General features: G+C 37.6%; 1 protein-coding gene and 1 long non-coding RNA gene across 2 annotated transcripts in view; one reads left to right on the forward strand and one right to left on the reverse strand.

Annotated features, from left to right (window-relative positions):
* scarf2 (scavenger receptor class F, member 2) overlaps positions 1–13,467 on the forward strand; it is a 34,124-nt gene that overhangs the window by 16,706 nt on the left and 3,951 nt on the right. The window contains exons 8-10 of the mRNA XM_048188816.1: positions 4,802–4,916; positions 6,708–6,832; positions 12,974–13,123. Coding sequence (XP_048044773.1) covers positions 4,802–4,916; positions 6,708–6,832; positions 12,974–13,123 — 390 coding nt within the window. The remainder of the gene's footprint in view (positions 1–4,801; positions 4,917–6,707; positions 6,833–12,973; positions 13,124–13,467) is intronic.
* LOC125267307 overlaps positions 36–13,467 on the reverse strand; it is a 43,002-nt gene continuing 29,570 nt past the window's right edge. Inside the window, exons 5-8 of the long non-coding RNA XR_007184648.1 lie at positions 7,471–7,609; positions 4,631–4,892; positions 307–407; positions 36–209 (exon numbers count right to left, since the gene is read on the reverse strand). This is a non-coding gene — a long non-coding RNA (uncharacterized LOC125267307). The remainder of the gene's footprint in view (positions 210–306; positions 408–4,630; positions 4,893–7,470; positions 7,610–13,467) is intronic.

The raw sequence follows: 13,467 nt of genomic DNA on the forward strand, positions 1-13,467 counted from the left end.
CAAAAGAAACACACAGCTGCTATTGGTAACATGCCTGCGTAGTCCTCACTATGTAGGTCACTGCTGTAGACAGCAGCAGTTTAACATGGCGGCCTTGATGGTGTTTCCAGAGTGGTGTCTTATTTTTACGGCTGTGTTTTTTGGCTCTTTTCCTGCCTGCTCGCAGAGTTAGTGAGAGCCGGGGTTGTTTCACACAGCTGAGAGAAATACTACAGGAAAAGAGAGAGAGTGATGAGGAAAGGTGTGGGTCAGGAGAGGTTTCACAGAGACCTGAGTGAAGGCAGTAATGATGTCATCATTGCCGACCTTTGTGAGGCCTTCCTCAAACGCAGCTGTGCTTTCAGGACGTGTGTGGATGTCCCCGCACCACACGCTACACCCGGACTGAGCTCAACACTTCTGTGAGCCTAGAGCACAAATCAAAGAGTCAAAAAGGTTGTCATTAGCTATTACGCTTTGACTGTTGGTTTTTCAGTAGCAAATGTTTGCACAAGAAATATTACGAAAGGAGCATTTGGGTTCAGCTGAAAATAATTTCGACTTGTACCTCTGACAAAATTGCTGCACAGATTTCAAGTGCATTTAAATTAACTATGCACTTAAAGGGTTAGTTCACCCAAAAATGAAAATTTATTACTCACCCTCATGCCGTTCCACACCCGTCAGATCTTCGTTAATCTTTGGAACACATATTAAGATATTTTAGTTGAAATCCAATGGCTCTGTGAGGCCTTCATAGGGAGCAATGACACTTCCTCTCTCAAGATTCATAAAGGTACTAAAAACATATTTAAATCAGTTCATGTGAGTACAGTGGTTCAATATTAATATTATAAAGCGACGAGAATATTTTTGGTGCACCAAAAAAAAAACAAAAAAAAAAAAACTAAATAATGGCTTATAAAGTGATGGCTGATTTCAAAACACTGCTTTAGGAAGCATCGGAGCATAAATGAATCAGTGTATCGAATCTGCTGTTCGGAGTGGCAGTTTGACACATGATATGAATCATGATTCGACACGCTGATTCATAACGCTCTGAAGCTTCATGAAGCAGTGTTTTGAAATCGGCCATCACTATATAAGTCGTTATTTTGTTTTTTTGGCGCTCCAAAAATATTCTCGTCGCTTTATAATATTAAAATTGAACCACTGTACTCACATGACCTGATTTAAATATGTTTTAGTACCTTTATGGATCCTGAGAGAGGAAGTGTCATTGCTTTGAATGCAGGCCTCACTGAGCCATCGGATTTCAACTAAAATATCTTAATTTGTGTTCTGAAGATGAATGAAGGTCTTACGGGTGTGGAACGTCATGAGAGCGAGTAATAAATGACAGGATTTTCATTTTTGGGTGAAGTAACCCTTTAAAGAGGACCTATTATGCTTTTTTACATTTTCAACGAAATGCCTCAATTGGAGTCTTGATTTTTTAATTCGGAAACGTAATATTTCTAATTTAAATAACGCCCAAGGCATATGCAAAATAAAGAGGTGTGGTCTGGTTGAGTCGCATTAATAGCGTGTTGCTGTTATGGTAAGGGACGTGACATTTCCGAAACACGCTCAAAGCAGTTGACCAATCACAACACACTGGTCCAGCCGACCAATCAGAGAACATTGCACTTTTCAGAAGGAGGGGCTTCATGGAGACAGGAACTAAACAGTGTGTTACTAACAGACTGCCAAGAGAGGTGCTGCAACAATGTAAAATATGTGACAAATAATGTGATTTTTGAACATTCAAGCATGAAATCATATTGTAGTAAACCCCTAAAACAAAATAAAGACTCTGGAAAAGGGCATAATATGGCCTCATTAAAGGGTTAGTTCACCCAAAAATGAAATTTCTGTCATTAATTACTCACCCTCATGTCGTTCCAAACCCGTAAGACCTTCATTCATCTTCGGAACACAAATTAAGATATTTTTGATGAAATCTGAGAGTTTTTTTAATCCCCCAATAGAAACCAACATAATTACCACTTTCAAGGTCCAGAAAAGTACTATAGACGTCGTTAAAAGAGTCAACATGACTACAGTGGTTCAACCTTAATGTTATGAAGTGACGAGAATACTTTTTGTGTGCAAAAACAAAGCAAAAATAACTAATTTATTCAACAATTTCTTCTCTCCCCTCTCATTTTAGTGCAGGCTTCCAGGTTCTACGTCCTAACGCAGACTCATTATTGGCCGGCTCCTGCATCAGCTTCACTAGCATGTGTCGTGCTGCTCACGTGAACAGCGTCGGCCAATACGGAGTCGGTTTTTGGACGTAGAACCTGGAAGCACTGCACTATACACATAAACAGCACAGGAGAATAAGAGGGGAGGGAAGAAATTGTTAAATAAAGTTATTTTTGTTTTGTTTTTGCACACAAAAAGTATTCTTGTCGCTTCATAACATTAAGTTTGAACAACTGCAGTCACATCGACTATTTTAATGATGTTTTTACTACTTTTTTGGACCTTGAATGACTGTAATTACATTGCTTTCTGTAACACTTTACTTGAAGGGGTGTGCATAAGACTGACATGACACCTTCATAATCTTGACATGACATGTGTCATGAATATGAAGGAGGTTTTATGAATGTTTATGACAACTGTCATTAAATGTCATTCGCTCAATTATGTCATTTTTAATGCAAAGATGACATTGTTTGAGATGTCTTTGTTACGACAACTTGACATAAACCAATACATCATAACCTGTCAGTGTCTTTGTCATGACAACTTGACATTAGCAAAACATCATAACCTGTCATAAACATGACATAGCAGATTAATTATCAAACTTAAGAAACTACTTAGCTTTATGGGTGAACATTACATTACATTATTTTGGTAACACTTCAGTATAGAGAACACATATATAAACGATTAACTATGACTTTTCCCTCAATAAACTCTTAATTTACTGCTTATTATAGTTAATTGTTAGGTTTAGGTATTGGGTAGGATTAAGAATGTAGAATAAGATCATGCAGAATAAGGCATTAATATGTGCTTTATAAGTACTAATAAATAGCCAATATTTTAGCCATATGAATGCTAATAGTAATAAGCAACTAGTTAAAAGACCCTAAAATAAAGTGTTACCATTATTTTATAACAGTGTAATCTTTTTTACGAAATTTGAAATTGTCTATTATCTGACCTTATGTTGGAGGAAACTTAAAAAAAAAAAAAAAAAAAAAAAACATGAAATGAAAAATAGTCATGACGCTGTTATAAAATTATTTGTCAGAGTTTTGTCACTTAATGACATTTTAATGACAAGTTCAATTTGTACCACTGTACTTGAGCTCAAGATACATATTCATGACACTATTATAATGGACTCATGACAGCCAATGTCAAAACCAACCACATGACAGTTTAATGCAATGTTAACCCATAAAGCTAAATGATGTCAAGTTGTCATGACAAAGACACTGACAGGTTATGATGTATTGGTTTATGTCAAGTTGTCATAACTCGGACATCTCAAACAATGTCATCTTTGCATTAAAAATGACATAATTGAGCGAATGACACTTAATGACAGTTGTCATAAACATTCTTAAAACCTCCTTCATATTCATGACATGTGTCATGTCAAGATTATGAAGGTGTCATGTCAGTCTTATGCACACCCCTTCAAGTAAAGTGTTACCATGATTTCTATTGGGGGATTAAAAAAAAAAAAAAAAAAAAAAACTTGGATTTATCAAAAATATTTTAATTTGTGTTCCAAAGAATTTGTGAACGAAGGTCTTACGGGTTTGGAACGACATGAGGGTGAGTAATTAAAGACATTTTTGAGAGGACTAACCCTTTAATACACAGTTTATTCTAAACAATTTGTGTTTGGCCAGCTGGTTGTGTTTATCTGGGTTTAAGTTTCACCTTTGGACTTTTTCAATGTTGCTTAAATATTAAAAATGACACAACATATGCATATTGAACTAATAATTGGCCTTGGATGATCCAGACGAAAAATATGGTGCATCCAAACAGCAGAAATTCTTTATTGTCAGCAGTGCCAAGTTAAGCATCCCATCCCTGTCTTTGTTTATGAACGGAAGAGCCAAATGGCCACACATTATGCTCCAGTGATAATGCCTGTTGGCAACAGATCCAAAGAAGCCACTGGCTGACTTCCTGCAACTCACAGGACACAACTGCTAGTTCTTAAACTCCTGAACTGGTGTGGGGATTTCAAGTACATTTCATTTAATTTTGGTACAATGTTCTTTAGTATGGGAAAAAAAAAACTCAAGATAATGTAAAAGCTGTTTAATGGGAAATGCCATTTGTAATGATGCAACATGAAATTATTTTTAGTACAAATTTGAAAATATGTGGAATTATTACAGCTCTCAGGAAGACTTGATTCTGATTGGTCAATTGTGGTTTTCTGCCATGTACTTATAAGGTTCATTAACCTTTATGCTGTGTAAACTTCAATATCACTGCATTAAAAAAAAAGCTAAAAATAGTCCTCATCTTGTCAGAGTTTATTTTGTGATAAAGATCAGCTGACTGTACATTACCCCGTTTCAGATTCGAAGATGAAATACTTTTAGGAATTCTATATTTTCAATTACTTCTTAAACTTAGAGTATTTAGAAGAAGGTATTACCTGTTGTTCTGCACACCTCAGTTGTACTTTGGCCTCCTACTGCAGCCATGTTTTCACTGAACAGCCTCCATCTCTCCTGAAAAAAGCTGTTAAATGAGACAACTGGATAGAAACGCGTGTTATTGACATTTTTATATTGCAAATTTTACACTCTCCATCTGTCTCTCTCAGATCCTAATCAGCGGATGGGAGTAATAGCTGCGGGAACGCTGGTAACATTCCTGCTGGTGGTTCTTCTGTCTCTGCTGTGCTGCTGCTTCCTCTGTAGCAACAAAGACAACCGCAAGTGAGTGAAAATCAACGCTAGTTTCTCAGTCAAGCCTTCTAAATGAAAAGTTAAAAGGTTAAAACACTGTCTCCAGTTACAGTTTATTGTGCTTTATTGTACATTCACAAGTAAGTTATTTGTAGATTTTATGAAGGGTTTAATCATTAGGCCACATTCATGAAACTTCCGCAAATATGAGTAAATTCTGTGTAATTTGTGTGTAAAATGGACTTTCCCCTGAATACTTTCCTCTGGATTCACAAATGTTTTGTAAACCTCAGATTTGATAGTTAAATGTGTTAATGAATTCTTATCATTCATGCATAGGATGCTTTGATGGTTTGAGTAGTTTATCAAAATTTGCCTAGTATTTATTTTTTTATTATTATTCAAATTTAAAAAGTAAATTCAAAAAGTAAAATTATTAAATTTAATCAAATTTAAAAAGATTAAATTTAAAAAGTAAATTCAAATTTAAAGTAAATTTAAAATGTATTGAATGTGTCAGATAAACCCCTACCCCAATTAAATAATCAGATTTTTTTTTTTTTCTCCAATTTTAGGGTATCACATTCATATAGAAGTTTGTTTTCACCACTGAATTAAAAAAAATAATAATAAAAATTGCAACTTTTTATCTCACAAATCATACTTTTTTCTCAATATTGCGAGTTTACATCACTCAGTTCTGACTTTATAACTCACAATTGCAACTTTATATCTCACAATTCTGAGAAAAAGTCAGAATTGCGAGATGAAAACTCGCAATTGCGAGCAAAAAAGTCAGAATTGTGAGATAAAATAAACAATTATCTTTTAAATTGTTTTATTCTGTAGCAGAAACAAGCTTCCATACATTCATTATACATTAGTTATTTGATAAAAATACAGTAAAAATTGTAATATTGTGAAATATTATTAGTTGTAATAATACTTTATTACAAAGTATTATCTATTTAAATATATTTTAAAATGAAATGTATCCCTGTGATCATTACTCCAGTCTTCAGTGTCACATGATCCTTCAGAAATCATTCTAATATGCTGATCTGCTGCTCAAGAAACTTTTTTTGATGAATAGAAAGTTCAAAAGAACTGCATTTATTTGAAATCTTTTGTAATCATTAAAGTGTCTTTACTGTCACATTAGATCAATGCAGCTTTGCTGAATATTAAAAAATGATATCATCATAATTAATACAAGACTATTTAATAAACGAGTCAAGGCATGAGTCCATCAGTCAAACCTCAATTAACTAGCAACATGCTTTTTAAACAACTAGTGTAGAGCGGTACTAGTCACATAAACTGTATGTGAATGTAATCGGATTTAGTGCTGTAAAACTGGACTGACATCCATATTCTGCTGCGGCGATGTGAACGTGGCCATTGTGTCCATCTCAAACTCGCCACTGGCAAAGAACATCTTTTAACAAAGCCTGTCACCAGAATTGTTCACAGCTCGCTGAAGTGAAAGCCTCCTCTGTTCTCTGCAGTCAGTCGGGAAAACTCAAGACTCTCGTGTTCTAGAAATCACAGTCGGCTGTTTTCTTAAACTTTCCACCTTTTCTAAATGGCTGGAAAACTAAAGAACGTAAGACCAACTGAGCCTAGATTTCCTCAGTTTGCCCGTGAGGCAGATAAATCCTTACATTTCTCCTTCTTTGAACATCAAATCTATAATCTCTATGGTGTGATGGTGGATGCCATTTATGCTAGAAGTCTATCGCCCTACACTAACACACCAACAATATATAATCCATTTCAGGGCAGTGTAATGTTGGTCTAACGTCACCCTTCCTCTTTCAGCCCTGACCAGGAAAACTCCACCAACAGCAAGAAGGCCAAAATAATCCTCTGTGGTGGATTCAGTCGAATCAGCACCAAACTGCCCAGAATCCCTCTGAGAAGACAGAAACTACCCAAAGTTGTTGGTATGTCTTCATTTTCCATCATCTAAAATTACATACAGCAGATATGCACTTAATATGATGTTGCTGATGTTTAGTCTTCAATAGTTCAATAACAAATTCAATAACAAAAAAATTTCTTCAGTGAGTATAATAGTGACATCATTCTCGTGGTAGGGCATGTTTTAATGAAAATCTCCTTTAGCCGAAACAGTGTCATTTTTAATATTGGTAACCTAAACGTTCGTTTAAAGGTGCAGTGTGTCGTTTTTTCAATGTAAATCTTTCTAAACCTAGTTTAATGTACAGAAAGAACTACAAGATGCGTTCTAGTTCAGCTAGATGGAGCGTAACTGAAGAACACAAGCCTTAAGTTGCATAACCCAATACATCTTAAAGGGATAGTTCACCCAAAAATGAAAAATCTGTCATCATTTACTCACCCTCAAGCTGTTCTAAACCTGCATAAATGTATTTGTTCTGCTGAACACAAAGGGAGATATTTTGAAGAAAGTTTGTAACCAGGTCGCTTTAGGGTACCATTGACTTCCATAGTAGGAAAAAAAAAAAATACTATGGAAGTCAATGGTGCCTCAGAACTGTTCAGTTTTCCTTTCTGAGTGAACTGTACCTTAAAGTAAATCATTTGTTGGTTGACTTACCTCTGTGGCTCTTTCAAATCATTGCTGTGTTGAGTTGTTTGTGTTTGTCATATCAAATTCTGGCTCAACCAATGGCGTGAGTTTGGGGCGGGGCTCTCTGTTTGCCTGACCAATGGCAGATGTGGCACTGGTTGGGAACCTGTTTGGAAGCAATCATAATTTATGCAATTCTGTTTGCTGCCTCTACTGGCTAAAAGCTTCAGTCAGAATGAAAATGGTCTGCATTGACCCAAAAAAAGTCTTTAGGGTTTCATCTGAATGGAATGCTCTGGGTGCATGTATTATTTCCCTTGGCTCCATGTGAAGCTTCAAGTCCTTATTAATCTGTACCCAAACAGACATTCGTTTTCTTATTCCCCGTATTTCTCCCCTCATTTCCCTATTTCTTATTAAAACAGACGGCTGGGAGCTGAATGTTCCCCCAATCAAAGACTCCTCTGTTTTTGCCAGGATGGAACCCCTGTGTGGAGTTCTTGTGGTTGGGGAACTGTATGGGCTGCTGCTGCCAGGAGCCAGTTTTAGAGAATATTAAAGTGGCCATGCAAACATATTATACTTTTTTTTTTTAAGGCAGTTTGTTTGGTATATTCATTTTGGACTTGGATTCGGAGACCAAATCGTAAAAGGCACGGCGTACTTAAGTTAGCACTGCCGAACACTAAATGAAGCAATTTGGACTTTTTAAATATAAACAAAACGTGGGTTAGTTTTACAGTGGAGTATTACAGCTGTTTTTCTTTAGCATGCACAAATAAAAGAGGTCAAATGGTAACACTTTACGATAATTCTCATTTGTTAGGGAAAGTAAGGGATAATGTACATCCAGCCGGTTGTTATCTCAGAATAAACCCCGACAGGGTGATCAGAAAAATGATTCAGAGAAAAGCTCAAGTATAATTTGTCAGAATACTACTTTGTCTCGACATGCTGTGACTTAAGAGTCCACTTGAATCTTGGGTCATCTCCAAATCACAAGCACAAATCCAGGTCCCAATCAAGGAAACGAGAGCTGAATTCTCATTTTACAAAGAATGTGGATGGCAGCTTTAATTAAAGCAATCAATACCCTAGTGTATAGATAACAGACGGTCACAGGTGAGCACTATTTAGTTATTTAGTGACAGAGAGCCTGAGAGAAAACCCAGAGCCATACTGTCCTCGAGAGACATGTGCTTCCACGCTAATTTACCACATTACATAAGTTAAAGAGTCACTGCCATCAGACCCGGGTGAAGAAAAATCCTGTCTAAAACAATAATGTCACTGTTGGTTATGGCCTGCAGATCGTTTCAATAAAACCCCTCAAGCTGTTAAATTCTGGATAGACAACAAAGAACGAGCAAGTAGTAAAAAGAAATAAGAAGATGGCACTTTAGCAGATGAGATATGACCAGCGTTCAGCTCTCAAACACAAACTGGCCCTTTCATCCACCAAATCGACTGAGAATGCGTGTAAAGTGTCTCTTTCATCTGACAAATCAAAGAGTGTTAAATGACTCCGGAGACGACCAAAATCAACTCAAAACAATGTTTCTTTTCACGCTCACTCTTGATTGGTAAACAAATGGGGTTTGCGATAACATATGAGAGGGAGAACTGAAAGCAAACGCAGATGTAGCGTCTACCCTGTTCTCTTCCCCACCCCCTCAAACTCTTCACTTCATGGGAGGAGCTGGATGAAAATGTCGCTCTCTTTCCCTCTTTTTCCTCTTCCTCCTTTTCCTGTTGCGGTTCTGCTATCCTCATTGGCCGACTGGAGCAGTGAGGTCTGCTATTTTTTCCTTTTCTTTTCTTCCCCCATTTTTTTTTTTTTTGAAACTCTACCCTCACAGGAGAGCAAATGGGGGGCTGGGGGTCTTTAGGCAGGAAATGACTAAATTTACCTCAGTGTGTTTCAGAGCCATTTTTACTCATACTAAAGCTGGTAATGACAGATTTAATACAAAACGGAAAACAAAACAAAACAAAACAAAAAAAAAAAGAATGAAAATGTTTATTGTTTCATCTCCTCCTGACCTACATTCTGTCTCTCACCATAATTTAGATTTAGGAAAAACATATTTTTACACCAATTAAGTTGATCGAACAGGCATATTCAGATGATTCTCACAATACCTGTCAAGAACACGTCATATTTCAACCCTAAACTGAAAGAATGAAACAAGAAACTATACTTTACACAAATATATATTTAAAAAGTACATGGTATTATTTGATAGTATCTGTACTGAATTTGCTAAAATACTGATTTAAATAAAAATAATGTTAAAAAAAGAGTCACAGTGGCTTCCCCGATTGCATTTTTGTTACAGATATTTTGAGCCAATTACTGTTCTGTTTTATTTGCAAATGTTTTATGCAAAATTCCAATTTTGCACACAAGTTAAATTCGCAACTTTGGATGGGAACATCGCTATTGAGAATAATGGGAATTACAAAAACAGTTAAACATCTGGATACATTACATATTGGGGCGTGTGGGGGGTACACAATGCAAAAGATTCGTAGTAGTTAAAAAATAGTTATTTTTCCTTTTGATTTTGAGGTGACACGCAACTTCTGCATGTTTCTGAGATTTGCTCATTTACTTTTTAATTCTATATCATATTAGGTTAATTTATTTCCATTTTCTCAAGTATTTAACTAAGACCAACGAAACACTGTAAAGAGCGAACACTGAACAATGTTCCTTGCAAAGCTTTTTAGCTCTTGATCTAAATATCTCTTAGTCCAAGTCTATAAACATGTTTCTGGAGAGGCGTCAGAGAGACAGGCCACCTGCTGCCCTACACCAGAGTACTGCAGCTGTGGGGACTAGTGCAGCTGGGATGTCCCAGTAATGCACTTTTGTTCAAGACAGAGGGTGGGCTGCCAGACTGGTCTAAGTCTGTCTCTTACAAGACAGCAGTTGTCCGCTGTCAGTAAATGGCTTAGTAACAGCCTTGTATCTGTCCTCATGCATCCTCAACATACATGTCATGCCATTTCATGGTGTGGCAAGACCCACGGGGGCATCATGAATCTGCATGATCAAAATTCTGGTGACATGAACAGCAGAGAACAGAGAGAAGATATTCCTTTGACATTGCGGAAAAAGTTCCTCCAGCATCTACAGCTGTTTGGAAAAAGTATAAAGTATGGAATGTAAATTGTTTCACTGAAGGCAAAACTCCAAAAATGCAGTTTTATATCTCTGTGGTTTTTACTGCTATGTGCTGTTGAAATGTTTATTTTTGCAAATTTACTTTCAAAGCCTTTTTTTCACCCTGGGAGAATGTTAGCATAAACCCTTTGCTAGCCGATTGCAAAAGCTTGAGTGTTTCTGAAAGAAGCACATATGCTAGCTCTAAAACTCAACATGAAAGGTCACTTCTTTTTTTTCCAGTCTTTGAGTGTTCTACACTTTGTGGGTGTGTGTATAATCTAAACTAAACAGCTCATAGTTTGTCAAGTGCCCAAAATAAATCTTTCATTATGTACAGTAAATCTTGTTGCTGGTAGTTTTACATACTGTATAAAGGCCTTGACACACTAAGCCAATCGTCTGCCATCGGTGAGCACCTGTTGGGCTACTTTTTGAGGTGTATTCAACACGTCAGCTCTAGTCTGGCTCACATTCGTGGGAGTTCGGCTAAATCGGGGGTGTCTGTGAGAGAGATCACTCTGATTGGCTGTTCAGTTTAGCGAGCGAGTTAGTGCTCCAGAATAAATGCGAAAGAGCTGAAAGCGAGCAAACAAGTCACGATGCCACAGACAGAAGGCTGTTTAAATTTGATCCCATCTTAACTGAGCATTCCAAAACGTGAACATTTTTATAATCTCCTGATGGTGTGTTCAAGCGCAGCCTTTTGGCCCAGATGCAGCTGACACAAGGTGACAACACAGTCAGCTTTTGTTGCCGCTAGTTCTTTGACATCGCCTTGGTGTGTCACAGCCTTAAAAGCTACTAGTTATTGAAGAGAAAATGAGGATGAACGTGTTTTTATCCATCAGGAGTTGATTAGATTGTGGAAAGTGTTACATACCCATTGTTGGAGGAGGAGGGGCTAAAAAAATAAGTGGGCTTGGTGATGTCACCTGAAAAGGAAAGTTGTTTCAGAGACAGAGAAACTTATATTAAATTGAAAAATCGTGCATAATAAGACAAAGAACATGTATGAAAACTTAAGTGAATGAAGTCAGTCTTGAATGCATGTTGACTTGAAAGCAATCTTCTGATCTTGCCTGGAAGGTTTTGCATGGCCAAATAGCCAAAAGAGCAGTGTGAGAGAGGTGTATCCAGGCCAAGAAAATGTGGTTAGCATCTACTCTAGTTCCTCCTGGCTGAGAGGAGATGTGAGCAGCAAGCCACAGGAATTCTGAGCTGACCATCTTTTCTAAGTCAGCATGAATGCATCATCACATACTGTATAAGTGGGCGGAAGGAAGCGGCCTCTTGAAAACCACCGTGACCTTCATTAGGACCACAGTCCCACGAAGGAGAACAGGGCAAAAAGTTACCACTGTATATTTGTAAACTTTTGTGATTACTTCGCATTTTTCAGTTCCTTACAAGCTGTTGTTGAAAGAATCCAACACAAACATCTGTTGAAAAGACTCCGAGCAGGACTCAAACCGGCGTCTTGGGCATGGAAGGCAGGTGCATCCTTGTTAGCGCGCCAGCCTCCCATGCCAGTGACCTGGGTTCGAGTCCCGCTCAGAATGGGGCAGTTAGGACCGGAAGGGTTAAATTTGGTGCCGTGACCCAGATGGGAGTGAGTGTAACATAGGCCAGTAAGAGCTATGCATGTAAACCTCACTCTTCTGATCTCAAGAAGCATGCTAGCGACTGACGCTAGAGGCCGCAGCCTTTACCATCCTTATTAGCACGCCCGCCTCCCATGCCGGAGATGCCGGTTCAAATCCTGCTCAGAATGGCTACACACATTTACATATAATGTAAATAATATACATATAATTTAAAAGTACATAGTATTTTTTTTTTTTTTTTTTACTGAATTTTATAAAATACAGTTTTATTTATTTTTAAAAAATGAATTACACTATACTGTACAGTTTTATCTATCTAAAAAATAATTTATTCTTTGAGACTAATGGTAATAACTACTAATAATAAACCAGGTTGACCAGTCAGATCATGCTTGATCATATACTGCTAAACAACATGGCTATGATGGCCCACCAGCAACAACCAGCTCTAACTAGCAGTACTAACCATAATAGAATTTACCACTCTAAATTCTTAGGTCTTCAGTAGCTCGCAGTACATTCCAGTAGTGTGCTTTGAAGTGTAGTGTTTCACTCATGTGCTGTCAATGCTGGCTTTCATACAGATTATCCACACTCCACTATTTGCCCTTGTCGGTCACTAATGCAGACTGTAGAGCCTAACATCATCATATATGTAGTCAAAGAGCCTTTGTGTGTTGTGGAACCCAGGGAGCCTTCTTCCACTGTTTTGACCTGACCTCTATGTTTGTTTTCCTCTTGTCCAAACCCTTAGTCACCCACCACGATCCTGAAAACACCTTCAACAGTATTATCGAGCCGCCCTCCGTGGTGGACCAGCCTTCTCCATCATGGTCTTCCCAGGAGTCCTTCTCTTCCTTCGAAACGAGCGAAGATGGGCCCGTTTATTGCATACCCCATGAAGGTGAGCGGGAACTAGCGCAGATAAGCCATCTGTTTGTGCAACATGGAAAATAGATGAGGGAGTTAAGAAATCTCCTGACAATTTTATTAAATGACCCCATTCTGTGGTAAACGCTTGGCCTCTGGGTGCTTATATCACGTGCATTGAGTTAATACAAACAGCAAACGCTATAAATGGCCAAGTCAGCAGATGCAAAGCTTTCAGGATGTGACTCAGGACTTTCTGCAGAAACATTGGTGTGGGAGATTGCTGGAAAATATATAAAAGCATTTTAAGGCAAAATACCCAGGCATTTTTCCATGATGATGTGCAGTTGTGGTGTTTCTATCTGGTAATACACATAC

This window comes from Megalobrama amblycephala, linkage group LG4 (assembly GCF_018812025.1).
Source record: "Megalobrama amblycephala isolate DHTTF-2021 linkage group LG4, ASM1881202v1, whole genome shotgun sequence".
Classification (NCBI taxonomy): Eukaryota; Metazoa; Chordata; class Actinopteri; order Cypriniformes; family Xenocyprididae; genus Megalobrama; species Megalobrama amblycephala.